Source organism: Camelina sativa, chromosome 11, assembly GCF_030686135.1.
Source record: "Camelina sativa cultivar CO46 ecotype springtype chromosome 11, ASM3068613v1".
Taxonomy (NCBI): domain Eukaryota; kingdom Viridiplantae; phylum Streptophyta; class Magnoliopsida; order Brassicales; family Brassicaceae; genus Camelina; species Camelina sativa.
Window position 1 is genome coordinate 15,014,061 of NC_141890.1, and position 25,659 is coordinate 15,039,719.

Here is a 25,659-nt window from a genome sequence, read left to right on the forward strand (position 1 = left end):
CTGTTGGTGACGACGGTGGTGCCGGCGGTAGTGAGTCTTCTGGTGTCTGCAGTCTATAACCGTACGGTTCATATCCTTGGAGGCTCGGTGATGGTGGTATGTAGTTGAAATGATCAATGGCTTGCTCCGCTGTCACAGTTTCATAGACAGGTATTAGAAAGTAATCATCACTGCCTGGTCCAACGGCAACTGCATAGTAAGGTATGGGAAGAAGATCATCGCTCGGTCCAACGGCTTGGTGGCTCAGGCAGCCTAGGAAACTCAATCGGCACTTCTGGTGGAGCCAAAGGTAGATGCTCCATTTGCGGTGATGAAGGATGACTTGGTGGCTCAGGCAGCCTAGGAAACTCAATCGGCACTTCTGGTGGAGCCAAAGGTAGATGCTCCATTTGCGGTGATGGAGGATCAGCTGGTGTCTCATCTTCCGAATTTTGATTAACCATCACTGGTGAATCCGATTTAAACTTGTACTGAAAGTTCAAAAATCCTGCTTGTTTTCCAGACAGAGTTCTCACCTCACGATTCATCAGTTTCATCTCCTGATTGTTACTGCCACTGCTAATTGGCGGCGAGATTGAATTCAGAAGCTCAAGTAACGGAATGCCAACTCTTCCGATTTCTTTGTTGCCTAGGATTCGACGAGAAATTAATCTCATGACAAGTGTCAAACGACCATCACGGACTAACCTCTCGTTGACGGAAAATTTGAGAGCTTGATTCCAAATCGGGTTAGACCCACCAGAGCGATCGACAATAGTTTTCGCCTTTTGTTTCTTCTGGGTGTTTTCGTCACGAATGTTGATTTTGGCGTAAACGTCCATCTTTGTGATGAAATTGACATTCAGAAGGCTATTTGCGGAATTGATTTTGAGCTCTAGAGTTAGTTTCGCCATAACTGTAACGTGAGTGTAACATCAACTCTACAGATGTGAGCTTATAATGTAAAAGAAAACGATATAATAAACTAAATATCGAAAAATATATTCAAATGGAAATCTAAAAGATTTAGTCATTACATACTTGGAAAAAAATTTCAGAAATACATTGCATCCAAATGAAATTTTGGAACCCACTTTTTCCCATAAATATACAATTTTCTTTAGTATATGTAGCATAGATATACTAATATTGAAACTGTAACTGTAAGTCTGTAAGTATACAATCATGACTCATTTGACATGGGAAAAGATTTATTAGTTTCAAAAAAATATTTTATTTTGCAGTATCAAAAAAAAGTAATCTTATCAAATGCAAAGACCATCTTTAGAAAAGAATCTGATACAATTATATAGTGAAATAAATAAAATAATAATTAGTTGTGTTTTAGCTAATCTTAAATCCTAACACGTCTCTGCATTTCAAGTTTCTATCCGCTTAAATTTACTAAAACCAATGTGGGTAATTGGTTAGGCTGCAAAAAGTCTTAGAGGTTTTAACTTTTAAGCCCAATTGTAACAATTGTCTCTTACAAATATCTAGTTTTTACATAATAAATTTTTATTATTTTTTCATATTTTTTTTTCTAAAAAATATTATTTTGAGGTTTTAAAGACTGCATGTTTTCTTCTTACATAAAACTAGGTAGTAATCTGTGCTACTGCACGGGCAAAATATTTTCATATAATTTTAAGTATTTGTACAATATTGGAATGAAATCCAAATATCATATTTCAATTTGGTTTTAATTTGGATTATTACACATATATAACATAGACGTATCTACTTTGGAAGCGAAATACGTCTCTTCCCGTCCTGTCCCGTTTTATAATTTCCCATCCCGTCTCCTCTCGTTTTGTCTCCTCTCGTCTCATATCCATCAGAATTTTTCTGTCTTATGTTTGTTCTCTTTTAAATAATTATTCGTTAGACAATATTTTTAATAGAGATTAGGTAAGAAATTTAGACGGGATACCCGAATTCTTTTTGAATATTTTATTTTCATTTATTTAGTTGAAATTATCCAAAAAGAATTACAATTTTAAAAAACTCTAACTGCTTTTAAAAAATACCAAAATTCTTAAAGTACCTGTTCCAAAGTGGCTAGTTACTTCACAAAATATATCAAGTCTCTATTTGAATATTTAATTTACCTTTAGTTAGTAAAAAGTATAATTTGCAAAAAATTTCAAATATATTTTTTGTATGGAATAGTTAGTAATCTATTTAATAATCAATAATTGTGTTGTTTATATAGGAAATGGTGATTAGTAATATTTAACCCGTGAGATGTGGCACAACAAATTGTTTTGTACATAATCATTTTAAATATATATAATATTTTAATATGAATGGTGTTAACAAAATAATAAAATGACGATTATCTGCACCAAATTAATAATATTTTAAAATTCTATCAATATCGACCCAAACCGTCTTGCCATATACCCAACGACGGACCTAGTAAGAAGTTAGGAGGTTCAGTTGACCTCCCTAATATTTAAAATTTGTGTTTTAAATTCTCCATTTAGATATTTAATTTACAGTTAGTTAGTAAAAAATATAATTCACAAAAACTCTCAAAATATTTTCAAAAATACTCCAATTTTTTTTGTGTGGAATAGTTTATAATTTATTTGAAAATCGATAGTTATGTTGTTTATATAGGAAATGGTGATTAGTTGACGTAGTATTTAACCCGTGGGATATGGCACAACAATTTCTTTTTACTACATAATCATAATTTAATCATTTTAAATATGTACAATATTTTAATATTTATGGTGTTAATAAAATAATAAAATGATGATTATCTTTGTTATAACACCAAATTAATAAATATTTTAAAATTCTATCAATATCGACCTAAACCGTCTCGCCATATAACAAACAATGGACCTAGTAAAATGTTAGGAGGGTCTGGTGACCTCCCTAATATTTAAAATTATCAAAATACATGTCTTAAAGTAGTTCCTTATTTATAACATAGTCAATTCTTACCCAAATTAGTTAAAGTTTAAGAAATTTAATGATATGAAATTGAACTATAATATTATCTTCATAATAACCAAACACAACTAGTATTTTTTTCACGTGTATATTAAACTAATCAAAATATTTTTCTCATTTTGTTTAAGGGTGTTAAACCAAATATCGTATTTCAATATAGATTTAATTGGATTATTGCATGTATATAACCTAGACGTATCTATTTTGAAACGGAAAACATATTTTATGCCCATAACTTTACTCTTTTAAATAATTTCTCGTTAGACAATATTTTTTAAAAAAGTTTGGCTAAAAATGTAGATACATAGAATCTGCATTTGAATATTTAATTTTTATATAGTTAGTAGATCATAATTCTAAAAAACTCTCAAAATATTCATCTTAAAGTAGTTCTTTACATGTCATATAGTCCCGTCCTATCCCATCATGTCCATTTCACACCGCCAAAAAATTTTGTGTTCCATAACTATCTTTGAAATAATTACCTTTTAGACAATATTTATTAAAACATTTTGGGTAAGAAATTCTCAAAAACTTCCAAATTATTTTCAAAGATATAAAAAATTCTAAAAATAAACGTCTCAAAGTAATTTGTTACTGTCATATTTATTTTTTTAATATGAATCTGTTAATTGCAAAACTTATAAGATTTATTTTAGGACTATTTATATTTTATATTTAAATGTTGAAACTATCCATATCTATAACAAAATATATGGTTGAAAAATATCTAATTAATGTTTGTTAGTCAAAAGAAAAATCTTTGATTCCTAATTCCCACAATAACCAAAACGTTGTGTTTAAATATAAATTAATATTTATTTCCTTAACTACAAATTCCGCAAATTCCATTAAATGCGAATTTGTTTTTAAAATTAATTTTCAAGCGAGAAAAAAAAATTAATTTTCAATGTTAGAGTATACTTTGTTCATTACTCGAATTACCTGTTTTAGTTAGCATATATTATTTTGTCCTAATACTGAAAATAGACCGGACTTTAATCAAAGTTGAATTATGGTTTCTGAAATTATATATATTCAATAAATAAATTAAATTACTTCAAAAAACAACGACAAAAGATTTATTTGGTCAATTAATAAACCCTTTTAAGTAATAAAATTTTAATTATATAATATTAGTATTTTTCATAAAAATTAATTGGCCACTCATTTAAGGTATTTTGTCAATATTTTGGTGTATATGTGAAATTGTTAAGTCATAAGCTCATAATTCTTTGTCTGTATTTTATAAATATAATTATGATTATACATCAATTTTTTTTGTTTCACTTGAGTTTGGTTTATCGGAGTGAAACACCGTAATTATGATTATAGGTGTCAATATAACAAATTTGACGGCATTTGTTAGGCTTAGCCTCTATGTTTTGGCAGAGTATTCATGTCTGTGACAATTATCTCCATTCTCATTAGTTTTAGTGAATTTTTGATGACAGTTCAGAAATTTTAAAAAGGTTTTGAGACAACAATATTAACAGACACGGCAAGAAGAAAAACAGGATAATAAACTAATAGATTGTTCTCCATGAATTTCACAAATCAATAGAAATCGATTCGTCATTATTTCCATCAAATGATCTGATCATTCTCCTGCAACGCTTACCGTTAGATCCTTGCTTTAAGCCAAAGGCAGTCAAAATTCTTGGCAAATCTATTGCATCGATACCCATCTCTGTTTGATGTCTTCTTGCTTCACTTTCTCCAAGCTTGGCACTTTCTCTTCAAACAGATTAGAAAGCTCCTTGAACTGTGTCGTTTGAAACCCCTCGCTTCACGGATCAGCGAGAAGGCCTAAGCTCTTCATCACCATCACTACTAGGCCTGGACATAAAAATCGTACCCGAATACCCAATCCGGAATCCAACCCGAAAAATCGGGTTCGGGTTGGGTACGGGTTTGTCTATAAAACTCTATTGAGTTCTATTTTCTAATACCCGTGGATTCGGGTTAGGATCGAGTAATACCCGGTACCCGTTTGGGTACCCATTAAACCCGAACATATAAACATATTTATAATATTTATCATTAATATAATGCAATTACCCCAAAATTATAATCATAATTTTGAATATTTCATTTAGTTTTATACCTAAATATCAAAAATAATCAAAATATCTAAAATATTTAGTTATATAAGTCAAAATTTATCTAAATTTATTTAAATTTAATTATATTTTTTCGGGTACCTGGTAGTTCGGGTACTAATCAGGTTCTAAAATTTGTAACACAAACCGATCCGAACCCGATAGTACCCAAACCGAACCGAACCCATATATCTAAAAATACCCAATGGGTTCTATTTTCTAAACCCGTTTACCCGAACCCGAATGGGTAATACCCGAACCCGAACGGGTTACCCGAATGCCCAGCCTCACTACATATTCTCTGAAAAGACCATCATCATCATCATCATCATAATCTTCGCCTTTGATCGAAGTTTGAAAGTCGAGATCTTTGCTCTTCTTCTCAGAAACACATTGTTGGTGCTGAAGAAGAGGCCAGAACTTGGAGACAAATGCTTGAGCAAAAAAAAACCATCTGAAAAGACAGATGACAAAGAGTTGATCAGACCAAACAAAGGGAAAGAAAAAGAAGTGAACTGGTTGCATTTTGACAATGAACTCTTATTCTCCATGGTTATAAAGCTATAAAAATGGTTCTCAGTCATAACTTGATAAAAATGAACTCTTCTACTCTATGGTTAATCAATTTTTGCCACCGAGTTGAAAAATTGACTGAAGAAACATTTCTAATAAAAGAAAAAGAGATAGTAATTACTAATCTTTGTATTTGAGACATATGCTCACTAATAAAGTGATTAGAAAAGATGGAGAATATGTACTAACTTACAATTTTAAGTTGAAACGATGTTTCAGTCCAAGAACTGAGGTGTCGTCGAGCAAATGTGGTATCTCCAGTCATTCTAAACCTATTTGGATCTTTAAATTACAGAAGAAAAAAAATAATTTAACAAATTTCATCAAATAAGAAATTAGTGATATGTATTGCATGTAGTTTAGTAGTAGAAAATACAGAATCTGACCGTTTGCTGCTAGATACTCTAAAAGCAAACATGTATTACGTCTATAAAAGTTTATATGTAAACGATAGACTCAATTTGATAAAACATAGTAAAAAAATTATGTTATAATCCATGATACATTTATGAATTTTGCACTTGTTTTATCGAAGGCGATTTGACTAATGAGATTCTTTTCTCAATTAGCCACATCAAAGAACTGTAAAAGTAGTCGCTGAAAACTACCTAGGACCGGACCCTCACAAACGTAGACATTTATTAAATTCTCTATTGCCTAAAGTAAGTCAGTTTTGAAAAAAGTCAGAAGATGAGATTTTTTTACCCATAGCCCAGTTCTCAGGCTTCTGCAGGTGTTCAACCTTGAAGCAGATTGCAGCAGAAAGATTTGGGATGAGCAACCTGCAAAAGAGGGAAAGACGCCTCAATACAACTAAACAAAAGGACATCTTGTTAAGAGAATAATCAAAAGCAGATATAAAGATTGATTGTAAACTGACCTTTCTCCACCAAAAACATAGACACCACAAGTTCCGGTAGGTGTTGACTCATCTTCATAATACTGGACCTGGATAGGTAATAAACTGTCTATTTTCCCGATGTTATGGACTTAAAGCAGAACCAAACACCAATAACTAATAAACCTAAAGAAGACTCACATTGACACCAGCTACTGTAGCATCATCCTTCATTCCCTCTCTGTATTTGTCCTCTCCAATGGATTCATGTAACTGGTTGCCCCAGAAGTTTGAAGGATCCACTGCAGTAATCAAATAAATTGTAAGGTTAAGCAAAAAGGGACTAACATTTAAAAGTAAGTATGAGGATAAGGTTTAACAATCGTTTACCTGGGCCACTTTGATGGAGTAATGGGTAGCACCTGAAAACCCAAACCAAATCAAGAAGATATCACAAATTCTTCTAATAATTCACATAAACACTTTTAATTTCTCACAAAAATAGGGCTTGAGCATCATACCCAACATCTCAGTCATATTTGTTCTTTTTTTCTTTGGTGTCTCAGCCAAACACTTCATAGAGGAAGAATCACCCAGTGTCTCACATAAGAAGACCACCAAATCAGCGACCTGAAAATTTAAGAAAGCTAAAGGATCTTAAAGATCAATATAAACAATTTGATTCTGTAAAAATTCAATGATTATATTAGATCGAATGGGAAGGGTCATAGAAATTTGCAGAATTGGAGAACTAAAAAGCTGAAAAACTCACAGTTGCTAGTATCTTTGTCAATCTCATCATGAGTCCTCCCTGAAAACAAATTAACAATGATTAAAATTTAGTTAAAGATTTGTCTATCAGCAACAAAGATAATGGTCATTCCTGCAACAAAGTGAAAAGATCAAATGATCACCAAACAAAACAAAAATTGAACGAAGTCATAGAGAGTAAAATTCACAATTGAACATAATTACGTCCCATTCTTTTTGATCCTTGATTCCCTCAAGTGGTTAGTTTACTATTATTTACCACAGGAATTGTTCTCTGATTGCCACAACAAAAATTAGTCAAAAAAGATTTATCACTTACCAAGAGAAATACACGTATGAATCCATTAATCTTATAAATATCACATCACGAATAATACCGGTTTGATTTGGGAAAAACAATTGTCTATACTTAAAAGCAAAGGTCAACAACAACTTAGTACACACACGCATGCAACAATCTGAAAAATAATATACATGAACCAAAACAAATCAAGATTCAGTCAAAAAATTCCAATTAAACTTGGTTTAAATCATTAGATATAGATTTCAAATCCAAACTTAAAAGAGTAAAAACAAAAAAAAAAACCTTAGTAGATACACGACTATCCTTCTTACAAAGTGTAGCACTTTGCCTTTTATATCTTTTTAAAAATCTAGAAATAAAACAACATCACAGAGTAAATGTATATTGCACATGTCATGGAATCAAACAGTACATCATGTTACAAAACCCATGGAATAATGATTGTGAACCATCGCCAATATAATATTCTATTTGAAACTAAGAAAACCAAGTTAAAGTAGGTGTAATAACATGCATATGCTCTTGCAATTCCCAAAAACCCATTGCATACGAAAACATTCCAACGTGTGATTAAGAAAATTGTTGGCCGTGAAAAATACAAAAAAACTGAAACAAACATATCAAATTAAGTGCGATAGAAGAAGGAGAGATTTACAGAAGCGTATGTAGGCTAAAGGCTGGACTCATGTTCGGAGTCGATCTCTTCTTCTTCCTCAAATTGATCACCAAATCATCTCAGATCTCTTTACTACTATCTCCTCCTCTCTTTCTCACAGTCACTGCCTCTTTACTGGGACATCAAAGCATCTGATCTGCGATATCGATATTGAGAAAACCACATAAATGATAGGAAAATAACAGATTTGAAATGTTGTTTAGATTACCCGGATGTTTTTTTTTATTCTACTTGGAATCATTCTTACGCCAACTGCTTCAAATCTGTTCTTTAGATTTCTTCATCAGGATAAATTAAGCCTTCCAAATCGAAATTTTGGTTTAGGCTTCTACTTGCGAAATTTCGTGCCCAGATCTCCCGAGATTCCTCAAATCAAGAAGCCAGCCGCTTATTGCATCGAGAGTTTTTAAAATTCTACTTCTAAGAGATGAAAAAATAAAAGAGGTTTGAGAGAAGAGCGTAAACACGAAGAACGATATAAGGTTCAACATAGGATTTTTTTGGAGGTAATCAAAAAAAAAAAACCTGAAGGGTTGAAATGTCGCTGTGGGAATTTGATGCGAGGGATCCTCTTCAAACCTTGAACTACGTTCATCTTCTTCTTTCTCTCCATCTTTCGCTTTCGTCCGGAGTTAGTAGTACCCAAAGGAGAATGTTTTAGACGGCGACAGAGAGCACAGAGAGAGAAAAACTTTTTTAGGTTTTTAAATTAACGGTTATGATCAAAGTCAACCAACGGTGAAGATTAAATAATAAGATCCGAAAACAATATTACCGGGTCATTTTAGATCCGCGTCTTTATCCGTTTATCAGAGACATAAAATTTCGGTTTTACCCTTTTTTAAATTGATTAAATTAATCATAACTCCAATGGCATACTTTTATAATTTTTTACAAAATAAAAATTTATTAGTTAATAATAATAGAGATATTATATGTAAAAAAAATATAACTATAAATAATTTATAATTACGACCTAACTCATCATCCACTATATCATGTAAAAATATAATGTTTCCAACTAAGATGGTTGTAAAAAATTTATGATGTATCTTTGTTTTTTTTTTTTTTTTTGCTACAATTTTAGTTACGACTATTATTTGTTTTTGTTGATTGGCCACTACTTTGTTAGTCACAAATTATGGGATTGATACAACATTTACAACAATTTATATTAAAGAAAAATAAAACGTTAATTTCTTTTCCATGGAAAATCATTTTTTTTTTTGGACAAAACAAATTCACTGATATCAAAATTGTTAGAAAATCTTCCAAAACAAATAATTACATAAGCATCATATACTAAATATAATATAAAACTAAAATGTGAATTTGACAAAAAAATTCTCAAACTCTTACGGGCTAAGAGATTATATTAAACTATTATTTTCCTCATGTATAAAATAATTAATAAACCTCTCTAAAACAAAAAGTTTTTCTTGACTATCTTCTCTTTGTATTTCGAGAAGAGAATCTTGAAGATGTAGGTAGGGCTGGGCAAAATAACCGATAACCAAATAACCGACCGAAACCAAGCCGAAAAAAACCAAACCGAACCGAACCGAAATTCTTCAAATACCCGAATGGTTAGTAAAAATCTATATCCAAACTAACTGAAACCGAACCGAACCGAACCGACAATTAAATGGTTAACCGAAATATCCGAAAACCTAGAAGATATCAAATATTATATACTTAATATTATGCAAAACTATAAAATAAACTTAAAATATAAATTATTTCTAGATTCAAAACAATTAAATATTTTAAATAATCAATATATGTAAATGTTATTATTTTGAATTTACAAAGTTAAATACTATTTTGTAAAATTGAATCCATATTTTTCCCTTTTTTGTATTTTTGTTATTGTATATTTGGTTAATTTTGGTTATATTCGGTTAGTTTTGGTTATATTTGGTTTATTTGGTTAATGTTAATATAATTTATGTTAGTTATGGTTATTTATTTAAATAACCAAACCGAAACCGAACCGAAAGAAACCGAACCGAACCGAACCGAAATTTCAAAAATATCCAAATGGTTACTATATTACTATATCCAAAATAACCGAAACCGAATACAACCGAACCGAAACCGAATGGTTAACCGAATGCCCAGGCCTAGATGTAGGAATATATTAATTCATGAAATGAGTAAAAAAGTGTAAAGAAAAATAAAATAAAAATGGAGTAAAGTTATTAAGTGAGTGAACACGGGAAAATTACTTGTTCCTTTGCTCCAAAGGTAAAGAATCAAAGCTCTCTCTCTCTCTCTGCCTGAGCCAACTCGGTGGCGCGACTCAATGGGTCAGGAATCGTTTATCTACAGCTTCGTCGCCAGAGGCACTATGATCCTCGCCGAGTATACAGAGTTCACCGGTAATTTCCCGTCTATTGCTTCTCAGTGTCTCCAGAAGCTTCCTTCCTCCAGCAGCAGCAAGTTCACTTACAACTGCGATCACCATACCTTCAATTTCCTCGTCGAAGATGGCTACGGTTTGTCATTCTCTAATCCTGTCTCTCGTGGAATGAACAATAACATTGTCTTGTTTTTTTAAAAATTGCTCTTTTTGGTTGAACCCAGTATGGATCTATAGCTAAAGCTTTTTATGCATCAATATGAATCTTAAGGGCGTTGAAGGATCTTTGTATATTGGGTTCGTCTTACTTGTTGATTCAGCACTGTTATGTATATTGGTTTCATTAAGCTTTGTAAAAAAATGATTCCTTTTTGCTGATTTGTTTTGGTTTCCACTTGGAAAATACTACTGTGGCTAAGCACACATATCTAAGCTTGATAGATCTCTGTGGACTTTGTTGTCTTTAAGTCTTTTGCGTGTTTGGTGGTAGTTTGTATGTACTATCTATTTGTGTTTCTATTTTTGGTGTGTTGTATGGTGGTGAGCGCTTTTGCATTATGATTCCTATATTTGGAGATACCTTTATGTGATGCAGATTGGAGATGTTTGTATCAGTCTTTCTATAAGGTATCAGTTAATGGTTTTAGAGATGAAAAGATTCCATCTTTGGCATGCATGAGGCAGGATTTGACTGTATAGTGTTGCTCCCTGAACTGGAATCTTCTTCTTTAGCACTTATCTATGGGTTTAAAAGTTCTTAGACAGTGGTTATTTAGCATTACTATTCAAGTATATTCTACTTGTTGTTACTCTTGTTGTGTTAAACAGTGATAAATCATATTGGGTTCTCTATTTGCGGGGTGTCCTTTGAGTTTATAGAAACTGTTTACTGTTTTGCGTCGTTAGCAATGTTATGAGGAGAACTAGTTCTTCTTGAAATGATGTTCTACTTATATCTTGCGGAAACATAAGTATATATGTTGTTCATTTCACTTGTACAATGTTTCTTGAAATTGACTTATGTCTTTGTTATGCTTCTTCAGCATATTGTGTTGTGGCGAAAGATTCTCTTAGCAAGCAAATCTCGATCGCGTTTCTGGAACGTGTGAAAGCTGATTTCAAGAAGAGATATGGAGGTGGAAAAGCAAGCACAGCTATCGCCAAAAGTCTGAACAAGGATTTCGGGTACCTAAATTTCCATTTTTTAATTGAAGAAAAAATTCGATAGTATAATGAACACAAGTGAGAGATTTTAGACCCTTGACGAAAGTGGTAACAAAAAATTTTGCAGGCCGGTGATGAAAGAACACATGAAGTATATTGTTGACCATGCAGAGGAGATTGAAAAACTAATAAAAGTCAAGGCTCAAGTTTCAGAAGTTAAAAGTATAATGTTGGAGAACATTGACAAGGTATTTGCTAATGATGACTCTCATAGTTTTTTTATCTCATTCTTCTCTTATGTCTTTCTGCACACTTAGACTATCAATCATTTCTCCTTTGCTTTTACCTTTTACAATGATGTCTCTGTGAAAAAGCCATTACACAATGTTGGAATGTTGCCTTAAAGCAGAGACAATTCACTGTTCATTTACGCATAATAATAATACTTAACCAATATTTTTTTTTATCTATAGGCAATTGACAGAGGGGAAAATCTAACTGTTCTTACTGACAAGACCGAGAATCTTCGTTCTCAGGTAGTTAGCACACTTGACCTTTAAATAGCTAATCTTCTCTGACATAGCATATCTTTAACATAAGTGTATTTGAACCTTTATAGGCGCAGGAGTACAAGAAACAAGGAACACAGGTGAGGAGGAAATTGTGGTACCAGAACATGAAGATAAAACTTGTGGTTCTTGGGATCTTGCTACTACTTGTTCTCATTATCTGGATTTCAGTTTGTCACGGTTTCAATTGCACCGATTGAAGACACAACAAAATACTCAGTATGCGATGGTTAGAGCCTTCCGCGGAAACGGCCACAGAGACAAAAAAAGTCTCCGGTAGAGAGATAGGAGAGAGAGGGGGGCAACAAAACAGTACCATATTTATATTGCAAGGTTTTGACTTTGAATGTTGTATTATATGTAAGTGTGTGTGTTCTTTCGTTGGATTAACAAAAATATGGTGTAGGTTAACAAATACAATATGTACCGTTTAGAGCTTCTATGTTGCGTAACTAAAAAACAGTGAGGATGTCTTAAAGTAAGAAAAAGAACATATGGTCGATGTAGTAAACTTAAAACGCAAAAAGGAAATGCGCCCACCGTGGGTCTCGAACCCACGACCACAAGGTTAAGAGCCTTGCGCTCTACCAACTGAGCTAGACGGGCTTTGTGAACACCATATTAAGTATATAACCCCTAGAAAACTTGTTTCTAGACACAACTCATCTTTGCATCAAAGACCGGAAGACAACTGTAAAATTGCAGGAATAAGTGAAAATATCAATCCGTATACTTAGCATATAAATATATTCGTTAGAAATCCTGATTTCTAGACATTTCTTTGGTCCTGTATTTGAGCTTTGCAGATGAAAAACCGTAATGTTTGAAATTTTCATTGTCTACAACATCATCAAGATTTTTCAGGAAGAGTTATGCAATGTGTGTCTCAGTAAGATCTCAGGTCGTAATTATTGGCTCAAGCATCTGCTCACCACATTATTTGGCGATAGTACACAAGCCTATAGATACTTCAACAGACACAGTAGTAGCTTAAAAGTGAAAATCAGCTTACATATTCGAAACGTCACATATATCTGTAAAACTTTAGCCTTTAGATACTCGGTTTCAGGAAGATCGAGACTTTCATTGATCCAGCACCATGTTGGGCAAAATTTGTAATGATTCATACTGGTATACAAAGTACAAAACTAACAGATAGTTCTATGGGCCTATTAAGTTCAAGGATCAAGGTTTCAAGCTTGTGAACAATTTCAAGCTTTACGGACCAATAAAATCAAAGCAAAAGCAAGCAGTTTCCAACACAAATCTTAATCATCAGCTTACCGAATTGATAATTAGCGTATGTATGTGAGCGTTTACATACCCAAAAACACTCACAAAAACATCAACAACACCTTAAAACAGATTCATAAAAATGGAGACTTTCCATAGTTTCAACAAAACTTGTAACAACCGCTACATACCTTATAACTTAGAACAAGCAGAATCAAGCTACTGAGTTCAAGACCCGACTAACATAAACTTAAAACAAACATTTCCAACAAAGACAAGCCCTTTAAAAACCCCTCAAAGCTCATCTTCATCCCTCAAATACTCTCCAATATCAGCCTGATGAAGCACAACAATACCATTGGGATCCAATTTCCTACAATCCTGCGTACTCTTAGCCGCAATACCAAACCCTAGCGGAACATCAGACATGGAGAACACAACAACACCATCTCCAGGAACAATACTATCAGTAATCCTCCCTAACCCTCCTTTCAACACATGGTTCCCGTAAAGGAAAGACATCTCCGAAGTGGGTTTGAGCCATACCTTGTGTTTAGCATTCGCCGCCAAGATACTGAGCGACATAATCGTCAGATGGAAGCTACCGGCGTGGGTGTACTTGCCGATGCAGGTTCCGAGAGAGACTAGATTTTTCCTGGAGATGTTCGTGGCTCGCTTCACGAGCGCGTCGCTGACGTAGTAGACTCTGTTCTTCTGGAGGCGGAAGCAGTAGCTTCCGGGTGTTGATTCGGGTCCTTCGTCTGGTGGGTTCTCGACGATCTTCTTGAGGTTGTTGCCCACGAATTTGAAGAGCTTCTCGAAGACGACGGTCGTCTCGGTCTCGTCTAAAGGTCGCATCTTTGGGGGAAGAGAGAGAGTAAACTGAATTTGGAGAAGAAGGAGAAGAAGAAGCTCTCTGTTTCTAAGAGGGATTGTATTTTCTAGGGTTTTAGGGATTTAGTACCAAAACCTAATGCGGCCGATGAGTTATGTTTTGTAATTTATAATTTGGTTCTTCTGTTTTAGAAATATGTATTATCATTCCAACCCTTGAATTCTTTCATATTTCATTTTTATCTAACAAACTTTATTAAACCATATTATAAGGATGATAACTCGTAAAAATCGTATCATACATTTAAAACATCTAAAATTAGTTTACTTGATTTTATGCAAATACTATCTTTGACATTCCTTCTTTTGCTTCACTTAGGAATACTGTATATGATTGGTCAAGAAAAATATTTGTTTGAGCATTTTCTGCCTCAGTGGTCAAGAAAAATTCAAAAAGCATCCAAATTTAGGAGGTAAATGATTATGCACCAAATCATGAACTTTAAATCAACATAAGATCAATGTTTTATACCCCATAATATTTTTTCAATGACATTGCTCAAAGATGATATGGCATAATTTAGTGGAAAAATTAAAATATATTAGGTGTTTATCCGCGCTACGCCGCGAGTTTTCTTTTATTTTATTTTTGTTCTTTTTATCATTTAAATGTCATATTTTGATGATTTGATCATTGTAATCTCTAGTTTTCTTATCCTTCACTAATGCAATTGAAATTAAGGTATGAACAATATTATTCTTTATATTGAAATATTTTTCTAGCTAGCAACCTTTTCAACAATATTATTTACACAAAATGCACATCATAAAATTAGTTTATAAAGACATAAACCTTTAATAAAATAAAAGTCATAAACCAAAGCAATTTGCCACGCAATTAGCTTACTGAGCAATGTTGATTTTATTAAAAAAAAATAAATCTCTACATCAATCTTGAGTGATATTTTCCTTTAGAGCCCAACCCTTCTTCTTCATCACAACATCTCTATATAATATGAAAAAGTTCAAATTTAATTAATGATGATTTTTACAATTAAATATAGACAATGATGAATGAATCATTAACCTTTGGAATGGATGAGGAAAATAGGCTATAGTTTTAAAGTTAACATTAATTATTGACATGCAGCAGATGCTGAAATGATGATGTGACACTCATATAGAGAGAGTTAGCCAACTTTCATATAGTTACTTTTTTGTTCTTTTTATCATTTCAAATGTCATCTTTTGATGATTTGATCATTGTAATTTCTATTTTTCTTATCATTCACTAATGCAATTGAAATTAACGTAAGAACAACTACTCTATATTGAAATATTTTTCTAACTAGCAATATTTTCAACAATATCACTCACACAAAAGACACATCATAAAATTCGTTTATAACCTTGTTTCACTGGAAAAGAGAGAAGCTTTGTTAGATCTTATAGAGACATAAATCTTTAACAAAACAAAAATCATGAACAAAGCAATTTGCCTCACAGTTAGCTTACTGAGCAATGTTGATTTTATTAAAAAAAATTAATGTCTGCATCAATCTTGAGTGATATTCTCCTTTAGAGCCCAACCCTTCCTTTTCATCACAACATCTCTACATAAGATAAAAAGTTCAACTTTAGTTAATGATGATTTTTACAATTAAATATAGACAATGATGAATGAATCATTAACCTTTGGAATGAAAAATGAAAAAGGCTATATGTTTCGAAGTTAACATTAATTATGGACATTTGGCAGATGCTGGAATGATGATATATGTGGCACTCATATGGAAGGTTTAAAACAACATATGTCAAACTGCATTCAATATATATGATTTTTATATTTTGGCTCACATCTTTAAAATTACTTCTTTTTATTTTTCTGTTTGAAACAAAAAAGTTTAAAACAATATTCCTTATCTGGTTAAAGCCTAGCTAGTCTACCATTTAAAACAAACTGTAAAATACAAATTGTTAAAACAATCAAGAAATAATTAATTTTACACTGAAAGATGAAAGAAAGTATAAAAGAAGAAAATCTTAAATCATTAATTATATATATATATATATATATATATATACATATTATGAAAATAGAGGAAGTACAAATTATAAAATTGATTTTCAGTTTTATAAAATAAGATAATTCTAATATATTCCCTTTGTTATTTAATTCTACGTTTTTAGTTTTGCTATAAATGATATGTACATATAACGAAAAATCAACCGGCCAAGGTGCAACCACGAAATTTCTCATTAAACTCCGTTATTTGAAAATCTTACAGAATTTTCTTTCTGGATATAGAAAACGGCAAATACTATTAATATTTATTTTATATTTTGAAAATCATTCTTTCATATCTGAAAATCTTACATAATCTTAATGATATTTCTATTTATAAAATACCACAGGCCATTGTACACTATATACGCAACGCAATCATGGCCATGCCCCATGTGGCTTCAACCACCGCCACAACACATATATAATAAAGAGCAATTAAAAGAGATAAAGATCATTACATTTGGTAAAAGAGATATAAAAGAAGAATGGAAGAATTGGACATAGTGATTGTTGGAGGTGGCATTGCTGGTCTTGCAACTTCACTTGCTCTTCACAGGTTCACTATTTTCTCATCGTCCCTTTCTCGATTATATATACATGCATATACATATTATAGTCTAATTATTAGTGCATCATATAATTATAAAGGAAGGGTATAAAGAGCGTTGTGTTGGAGAGATCAGAGTCCGTAAGATCAGAAGGAGCAGCGTTTGGTATTCAGACTAATGGCTGGCTTGCTCTTGAACAACTCGGTGTTGCTGATAAGCTTCGTCTTAATTCTCTTCCAATTCCTCAGTACGTATAGATAAAGATTTATGGTTTAAGTATATGGTTCTAAGTTTAAGGTGTTGCTAATGATTTTTCTTGTGCGGAACTAAAACAGGATAAGAGATGTTTTGATCGAAAAAGGGATCAAGCGAAGAGAATCGGTCGGACCAGCGTCGTATGGAGAAGTAAGAGGTGTAATAAGGAATGATTTGGTCCGAGCTTTGGCTGATGCTCTTCCTCGTCGAACTCTCCGTCTTGGTTGCCAAATTATGTCGGTCAAACTCGACGAAACAACGTCATTTCCTATTGTACACGTTCGAAACGGAGACCCTATTAAAGCAAAGGTATGTCAAGAAACCTTAGATTTTTTTTTTTTGGTCATAAATTTTGTATTTTAATCAATTATTGAGTTCTTTGTTCAAAAAAAAAAAATCAATTATTGAGACTAGCTAGTGGATTTGATTAGTCGACAGTGTCGTTTTTGAAAGTCGTAACCGGAACTATAAAACGTGTTTTGGTACATCCACTACTGCGTGTGTGTGTTTTAAATAGTGTTATTGACAGCAACATGTTTAGCATGAAATGGTTTTTTATAGCTGGTACTAATGTACTTTCTTTTAATTTAGTTTTGTACTTTCTTTTAACTTAGGTTTTGATTGGCTGTGACGGATCAAATTCTATAGTCTCTAGATTTCTAGGACTGAACCCAACTAAACCACTTGGTGCTCGGGCGGTCAGGGGGTTCACAAATTACCCGGAAGGTCATGGATTTCGGCAAGAGTTTATAAGAATCAAGATGGACAACGTCGTAAGCGGCCGACTTCCTATAACTCACAAACTCGTCTTCTGGTTTGTTGTTCTGCTAAATTGTCCACAAGGTAACTAATATATATAGCTCATGGTACAACTCATATTATATTGCTCTATCGTTTTTTTTTTCCGAAAATTATATGAATTTGAACAGAAATAATTACACAAGAATTACATACAGTACATATATACTGAATATAATAATAATTTATATAGAAAACATTATATAATCATCATTCGTTTTAATTGAACAACTGAAATTATTTATTTAATGAAGAAAAATAATAATGAAAAAATTACAAATACTTTATATATAGCTGAATGAACATGAAAGTATCTATTAACAATTATTGTTTTCAGTTTAAAACTTTAAAGTAGATTTAATGAAATAATTTCAATCTCGGATTTTAGAAAAATCAATTACTGACTAGTTGGTGTATTTCATTTAGTAAAATCTAAGATTTAATTTACTATATGATTATTCTTGTTTAGGTTGTTCTTTTTTTAAATATAACTGGGGCTCAACTGGCTTAAACCAAACTAGTCACTAGACACTAGCTGGCTAGGCCTTCTTAATAGATGATGTTCCATGATCATTGACGTATATATGATGAATTTTGTTATAGAATTAGAGTCCAACTTCTTAACAAATCAAGAAGACATTGCAATATTGGCACTAGCATCGGTAGGCGAATTCTCGGAAGATTGGAAAGAGATGGTGAAGAACTGCGATATGGTCTCTTTATATATCAGCCGTTTAAGGTATCGTGCTCCGTGGGACGTTATGTCGGGTAAATTCCGACGCGGTACTGTGATAGTTGCCGGAGACAGTATGCACCTGATGGGTCCATTCTTAGGGCAAGGAACTTCAGCTGCGCTAGAGGACGGTGTCGTCTTGGCTAGATGCTTGTGGAGGAAGTTAGGTCAAAACAGTGTGAATAATAATGTCTCTTCGTCCTCTTCAAGGATGCAACTCGAAGAAGCGATTGATGAGTATGTTAAAGAAAGAAGAGGGAGACTTGTGGGACTCTCGACACAGACATATCTTACCGGTTGTTTGATTGAAGCCTCGTCTCCGGTAAGGAAGATCTTGCTTGTAGTTTTATTAATGATTCTGTTTCGTGATCAAATTGGTCACACTCGATATGATTGTGGCCGTTTATAAAATTTATCATACTTATGTACGGTTTAAATACGAGAGATGGTCGGTTGCAAATGTGTTATGTTCTTCTTCTTTCTCTTTTTGTTCGAATGTTATTGGAACAAAATCACTAATGATATGAATCTTTCTCACTAGTGAAAGACAGAAGAAATTCCAATAAAAACCATTTTAGTAAGAATTATTATTTATTAAAATAGCATTCTTGAGGCTCGTCCCCTGCAAAATATTATTCTCAAAACAAACACGTTTCAGCCAATAATTCTAGTTTTTTTATAGTTACTTTTAACAAATATTTGTTTCTTATGCTTCATTTCCATAAACACTAGAGATCAAGAAAAGGCCCAATATTTTTACATGGAAAGAAAAATATAATTCTCTTATTTTCTCAACATTTTAAACTACTGGTTATCGAAAAAGTGAATTTTCGGTATTTATTATAATTTGTAGAAAGGTAAAGATGAAGGTCAAATTGTCCAATATAACCTACTAAGAATGTGAAGATGAATCAACTAAAGCAATAGAGCTAAGAGTAGTCCTGCTCTCTTTTATGTTCCGAGTAATTAAAGATATGTTCGATTTTTGGTATATAATCGTTTCCCATTTTTAATAAACAAAAAAGTTATCGTGGAAGATTGATTTCGATTACTTAGATATATATTAGGAGAAAAGGACAAGTACACATATTGTATACAACTTGTCTAGTTGTTTATCCAAAAGATGGATTAATGTAAGTAGCGTCATGGCTTGCGTCAACGGTCAAGGGGTTACATGATAACAGTAGCACATGTTTGACTCGCGATGACCCACCACCACACTCACGTAAATTGATTGCCTCCCAAGTAATTAATTGTCTAAACTAAAAGTCTTCGCTCCTTCTCTTCTCTATATAAAAATAAAAAAAGACTATACTATATACACATTCACACAACTTAAAACAAAAACTTTAGATCTGAAAATTTATCAGCTCTCAAATGGAAGAAGTCGGAATTGTTATCATCGGCGGTGGAATCGCTGGTCTTGCCACTTCCCTTGCTCTTCACAGGTTTGTTATTATTATTATTATTATTTAATATTGAAAATCAAATTTATTAACTAGATACATGTAATTTAAATATTTGGGTATATTGTTGGAAATGCAGGAAAGGAATAAAGAGTGTGGTGTTGGAGAGAGCAGAGAAAGTGAGATCAGAAGGAGCTGGAATTGGAACACTCACCAATGGTTGGAGAGCTCTTGATCAACTTGGTGTCGGTCAACGTCTTCGTCTCACTTCTCTTCTTATTCACAAGTAATTGTTAATCTTTTTAAAAATCTTGATCACAAGTTCACAAATTTGGTTAAAAATTCATATTTACTTAAAATCTTTCTTGGATATGTGAACAGGGCACGGACCATGTTGATTGAAAATGGGGAAAAACGAGAATTTGTTTTAACCATCAAGTACCTCCTAATTATCCTCCTTAACTCTATCATTTATATAAATATTTGTTGTAAGTTTCATTACTGATTCGAATATTTAATATTTGGAATTAAACAGAGATGAAGCTCGTTGTATTAAAAGGAACGATCTTGTTGAGGCCTTAGCCGATGCTCTACCTGAAGGAACCATCCGGTTTGGTTCCCGAATTGTTTCTATAAAAGAGGACCAAACTACGTCGTTTCCCGTCGTTCAGTTATTCAATGGAACGATGATCAAAGCCAAGGTACATACTTTTTATTTTTTTGGTCATAGCAATTAGCAAAGATTAGCCTTTAATTGTTTGAAACGAAGTTTTTTTACATTTGCGTTTTGCATTTACGATATATATATATATATATATATATATATATTCATGTGATTTTTAGAAGATGTTGATATGCTTATTAGTTATAATTATTAAGGTTTCAATTTTTTGTTCACGTTCACGTTAGCCATCTATGTTTACATTTTTGTTTCTAATTAATTAACCCACTCCTTAACTATTTAGAACAAAAAAAATTATGTTCATTTGTAAAAGTAAATATCAAACACAAACGGAAGGTTCTCCATTTGTTTCCGTTTGTATTTTTATATAGTCTAATGTTTTGCTTCTCTCTCGTAGGTCTTGATTGGATGCGACGGTGCAAATTCGGTCGTTAGTGACTACCTGAACTTAGGCCCCAAAAAGGCGTTTTCTAGTCGTGCGGTGAGAGGGTTTACTACTTACCCAAATGGCCATGGTTTTCCACAAGAGTTACTAAGGATAAAGAAAGGAAACATCTTAATCGGAAGGCTTCCTTTAAACGAGAATCAACTCTTTTGGTTTCTGGTGCATATGCAAGACAATGATCAAAAAGTCAAAGATCAAGAATCGATCGCGAATCTGTGTCTAAAATGGGTGGATGAATTGTTTGAAGACTGGAAAGAAATGGTGAAAACATGCGACGTAGATTCATTGTCATTGACACACTTAAGGTACCGAGCGCCGTCAGAAATCATGTTCGGGAAATTTCGACGTGGGACCGTGACAGTAGCCGGCGATGCAATGCACGTGATGGGTCCGTTCTTGGGACAAGGCGGCTCGGCGGCGCTAGAGGATGCTGTCGTTCTAGCTAGATGTCTAGCTAGGAATGTTGGTCCGGACCACGGAGACTTGTTAGAGGATTGTCCGATGAGAAGTATTGAAGAAGCTATTGATGAGTATGTGAAGGAACGTCGGATGAGATTACTCGGGCTTTCCATGCAAACTTATTTGACCGGACGTTTGCTACAAACGCCATCAAATGTTGTGAGACTAATTTTTATAGTTTTGTTGGTACTATTGTTTGGCCGTGATCAGATTCGTCATACTCAATATGATTGCGGCCGTCTCTAGAGATTTGACAGTCACTTTGTAATCTTTCGTGTGCTTTAATTTTTGCGTGTTTCTTTCTTATAAAATATTTCTTTCTCAATTTAAGAATGACCATACCGAAGAAATAATATACACAATGAATCTAGTCTTTTGCAAATGCAATTTATCAACATGGTAATGATAACAAATAATGGTAAAAACCGAAGAAAAAATATACACAATGCTTTCTCTCGGTAAGCTTTTTCACTAACATTTTGTAAATCTGTTATGATCGACATATTTTATATCATTCACCCAAAACAAAAACTCCACATTTTCTGTGGTAGAATATTTTTTGTGTCGATGACTTTGAAAATCTGTTTTGTAAGAGCTTGATCTTTGTATGGAATCGCAGATTCCAAATGATCTTCACCCTCCAAAAACCACATACATTGTTGCTGACACATTAACACCAATAGCTGAAGATATTAACCATCATTTTTAGCGATCAAGAGTACTTATTCACTCAATAAATCTACTTTGAATCATCCAAAAAATAGTGAATATTACTTTTGGTTTTGTTTGGTCCGAAAACTCTTAGTAAAAAGTCTATAAAACCCCAAAATAATTGCTTTAAAAATGAAAACAAATCATGAACAAAAATAGCTAAATTAAGGCCGTAAAAGTTTTAAGTTTTTATCACGACAACTGTCCTAATAGGCTTTAAAAACTGTGAAAGGTGTTACAGCCCAACCAATCACCTTCATTGAGTTTAGCAAATTTAACCAATATCAAGATATATAGAGATCTCTTAGAATTTAAGACTCCCCTAAACTTAACCATTTTTCATTATTGACTGTGTCTTGCTGTATCTGATTTTTGCAATTAATTAAAAAAAAAGCCTATAAAATCCCCCAAAATAATTGCTTTAAAAATGAAAACAAATCATGAACAAAAATTAAATAGCTAAATTAAGGCAGTAAAAGTTTTAGGTTTTTAACACGACAACTGTCCTATTAGGCTTTAAAAACTGTGAAAGGTTATACAGCCCAACCAATCACCTTCATTGAGTTTAACCAATATCAAGATATATAGAGAGGTGTCAGAATTTAAGACTCCCCTAAACTTAACCAATTTTCATTATTGCCTGTCTAGCTGTATCTGATTTTCTCATTTAATTTATATATTAAATTTTCTTTTTTGACATAATAAAATGTAAAGTTTCATTGAAACTAATAAATTTTTCCTGATGAGTCATATTTTAATACTTCCATACAGGTAGTTATATCTACTACATGTAGTAATGAAAATTATATACATATGGTATAAAATGGTGTTTTTTTTTTTTTCCACATGGTATAAAATGGGTTTTCAACTTTTAATAGTTCATTGTGATGCACTGTATTTCTTAAATTTTTGGCTTTTTGAAGACAAATTTTTATCTCCTATTTACATAATTTTTAAGATTAGATTATTTAATTCCTATATGTAGTTTATCTTATCGTTTTGGTTTTACATTATATATAAGTTGAACTTACAAAGTTAACAACAGTTAAAGTTCTCATTATAGTCATGGCAAATCTAACTCTAGAACTCAACATTAGATCTGCAAGCAACCTTGTAAATGTCAATCTCATCACAAAGATGAACGTTTACGTCAACATCACCCTTCATGGCGAAAATGCCCGAAAGAAACAAAAGGCAAAAACCAATGTCGATCGCTCCCGTGGATCTAACCCGGTTTGGTATCACCCAGTCAAATTTTCTGTCAATGAGAGATTGGTGTATGATGATCGTTTGACACTCGTCATGCGACTGATATCTCGTGGATACCTAGGTAACAAAGATATCGGAAGAGTTACCATCCCATTACTTGAACTTTTGAATTCAGTTAAGCCGCCAACTAACGATGCTGGTAATAGTCAAGAGATGAAACTGATGATTTATCAGGTGAGAACCCCGTCAGGTAAACGGTCAGGCACTTTAACTTTCTCATACCGGTTTAAACCAGATTTACCGGCGATCATTAACCAGAGGTCTGTAGACAAGGCAGCTTATCCACAACCGTCTCAAATCTCACATCCACCAGAATCGCCAATTCAGTTTCCTAAGTTGTCTCAGCCGCCGTATTTTCTAAAACATCCTTTTGCTTCCGGATCAAGCAAGGGTCATCTTCCAATATCCTACGGTGCTGTGGAGACGGAGGAATCTGGTAAATCTAAGAGCCACGCGCCACCACCAGCTAGTCACCAAGGATATGGACGGTACGGTTATGCGTCGCCGTCATCGGTGGGATATGGATACGCAAGTCCGTCGTATCAGCACCCGAAGGAGACTGGCCTTGGAATTGGAATTGGATTGGGAGCTGGGCTTTTGGGTGGGCTGGTGATGGGAGATATAGTGTCTGATGTCGCAAACTGCTTTGATGATTAATTTGTTTTCTCTAAACTATTAAAAAAATATTTATGGTGTCTTCTATATTTTGTTTTGCTTTTCATTTTTATTGGTATGTATTAATTAAAAAAGAAGTGAGAGAATATAGGGAAGACTTGATAAATGACAAAAAAAAAAAAAAAAAATTTGGTTTAACTACTACATGTTGTTGTAAACTAGAGAAATCGAAGTAGGTTTTCTCTTGTCTTATTTTTATTAATCTAATCGAGAGTTACATATATATAGTGAAGGCAAAGCCCAAATACATTAAGACTTAGTAAACCGACATAGACGAAGGAGGTGGCCGATGGGCCTTATGGTCTTGGACGTACATGGGCCGTGTATGGACCGTGTATGGACCGTGTATGGACCGGTTATGGAAGATCCACTCCAAGTGTTTTACAACACTCCCCCTTGGATGACATAACCGTGCCGATGCTAGGAAGAATCTCTATAATGCGCTTGGGGGTGCTGCCTCATTAAAACCTTACCAGGAAAACCCATTAGGACAAAACCATGGTGAAGGAAAAAGAGTACAACACGCATTACTCCCCCTGTTCCAAGCATCCCTAGAAGTCCTTAAGTCTCCGCATCCCAATCTGGTGCGTGAGCTTCTTGAATGTTGATGTCGGCAATGACTTGGTGAAGAGATCGGCTGAGTTGTCGCAGGATTGAACTTGTACCACTTGAACTTCTCCGGCCTTTTGTAGTTCATGTGTGAAGAAGAACTTGGGTAGAATATGCTTTGTCCGATCTCCCTTGATATATCCTTCCTTGAGCTGTGCCATGCAAGCCGTATTGTCCTCATATATAACTGTTGCTTCCTTATCGTCGGCCATGCCACAATCTGTCCTGATATGTTGAATCATCGATCTCAACCAAACACATTCACGGCTGGCTTCGTGAATTGCTAAAATTTCCGCGTGATTAGATGAAATGGCCACAATGCTTTGCTTCATAGAACGCCACGAAATTGCGGTACCATCGTGAGTAAACACATAGCCAGTTTGAGACCTTGAATTATGTGGATCCGATAAGTAACCTGCATCAGCAAAACTAACTAAACCTTCCTTGTTATGGTTAGTATAATATAAACCCAAATCTGTCGTCCCTTGTAGGTAACGCAACACATGTTTAATACCGTTCCAGTGCCTTTGGGTCGGACAGGAGCTAAATCTAGCTAGGAGGTTCACGGCAAAACATATGTCTGGTCTAGTGTGACTAGTCAAGAACATTAATGCTCCTATAACACTGAG

General features: G+C 33.4%; 7 protein-coding genes and 1 non-coding gene across 23 annotated transcripts; 4 read left to right on the forward strand and 4 right to left on the reverse strand.

Annotated features, from left to right (window-relative positions):
* Positions 1-91: 91 nt before the first annotated feature.
* LOC104728028 (protein SRC2-like) lies at positions 92-893 on the reverse strand. Its single transcript, XM_087471757.1, has one exon. The coding sequence runs from the start codon at positions 891-893 to the stop codon at positions 216-218; it is 678 nt and encodes a 225-aa protein (XP_087327883.1). The 3' UTR covers positions 92-215.
* A 4,121-nt stretch (positions 894-5,014) lies between these two features.
* LOC147934015 (adenosine kinase 2-like) lies at positions 5,015-8,930 on the reverse strand. Of its 16 annotated transcripts, none has more exons than XR_015571036.1 (11): positions 8,736-8,930; positions 8,458-8,630; positions 8,190-8,346; positions 7,232-7,270; positions 6,981-7,089; positions 6,850-6,881; positions 6,661-6,761; positions 6,502-6,569; positions 6,008-6,403; positions 5,815-5,903; positions 5,015-5,502 (listed from the first exon to the last, which is right to left on the reverse strand). XR_015571036.1 is itself a non-coding variant. In XM_087471763.1 (11 exons), exons 7-11 carry the CDS (start codon positions 6,691-6,693, stop codon positions 5,431-5,433), a joined length of 339 nt encoding a protein of 112 aa, XP_087327889.1. In that variant the 5' UTR covers positions 6,694-6,761; positions 6,850-6,881; positions 6,981-7,089; positions 7,232-7,270; positions 8,190-8,346; positions 8,458-8,630; positions 8,736-8,930; the 3' UTR covers positions 5,015-5,430. The 16 variants fall into 16 exon arrangements, 8 of the variants coding, with proteins under 8 accessions (XP_087327889.1, XP_087327890.1, XP_087327887.1 ...); XR_015571034.1 differs by having other exon boundaries at positions 8,190-8,341; positions 8,419-8,630; XR_015571037.1 differs by having other exon boundaries at positions 6,327-6,403; positions 6,502-6,589; positions 8,190-8,341; positions 8,419-8,630.
* Positions 8,931-10,341: 1,411 nt separating this feature from the next.
* Positions 10,342-12,793, forward strand: LOC104723566 (vesicle-associated membrane protein 724). Its single transcript, XM_010441947.3, has 5 exons — positions 10,342-10,708; positions 11,616-11,757; positions 11,864-11,984; positions 12,210-12,272; positions 12,356-12,793. Exons 1-5 carry the CDS (start codon positions 10,516-10,518, stop codon positions 12,503-12,505), a joined length of 669 nt encoding a protein of 222 aa, XP_010440249.1. The 5' UTR covers positions 10,342-10,515; the 3' UTR covers positions 12,506-12,793.
* A 45-nt stretch (positions 12,794-12,838) lies between these two features.
* Positions 12,839-12,911, reverse strand: TRNAK-CUU (transfer RNA lysine (anticodon CUU)). Its single transcript has one exon. It is a non-coding gene; the product is annotated as a tRNA-Lys (tRNA).
* A 647-nt stretch (positions 12,912-13,558) lies between these two features.
* LOC104723567 (uncharacterized) lies at positions 13,559-14,528 on the reverse strand. The gene has a single exon (XM_010441948.3). It carries the CDS (start codon positions 14,394-14,396, stop codon positions 13,833-13,835), a length of 564 nt encoding a protein of 187 aa, XP_010440250.2. The 5' UTR covers positions 14,397-14,528; the 3' UTR covers positions 13,559-13,832.
* Positions 14,529-16,724: 2,196 nt separating this feature from the next.
* On the forward strand, positions 16,725-19,314 carry LOC104723568 (monooxygenase 1-like). Its single transcript, XM_010441949.3, has 5 exons — positions 16,725-16,996; positions 17,089-17,235; positions 17,324-17,552; positions 17,858-18,086; positions 18,645-19,314. The coding sequence occupies exons 1-5, from the start codon at positions 16,926-16,928 to the stop codon at positions 19,181-19,183; spliced, it is 1,215 nt and encodes a 404-aa protein (XP_010440251.1). The 5' UTR covers positions 16,725-16,925; the 3' UTR covers positions 19,184-19,314.
* A 715-nt stretch (positions 19,315-20,029) lies between these two features.
* Positions 20,030-22,091, forward strand: LOC104723571 (monooxygenase 1-like). The gene is made up of 5 exons (XM_010441950.3): positions 20,030-20,222; positions 20,320-20,466; positions 20,562-20,618; positions 20,716-20,881; positions 21,260-22,091. Exons 1-5 carry the CDS (start codon positions 20,152-20,154, stop codon positions 22,010-22,012), a joined length of 1,194 nt encoding a protein of 397 aa, XP_010440252.2. The 5' UTR covers positions 20,030-20,151; the 3' UTR covers positions 22,013-22,091.
* Positions 22,092-23,331: 1,240 nt separating this feature from the next.
* On the forward strand, positions 23,332-24,644 carry LOC104728029 (protein SRC2-like). Its single transcript, XM_010447071.2, has one exon. It carries the CDS (start codon positions 23,543-23,545, stop codon positions 24,401-24,403), a length of 861 nt encoding a protein of 286 aa, XP_010445373.1. The 5' UTR covers positions 23,332-23,542; the 3' UTR covers positions 24,404-24,644.
* Positions 24,645-25,659: the final 1,015 nt, after the last annotated feature.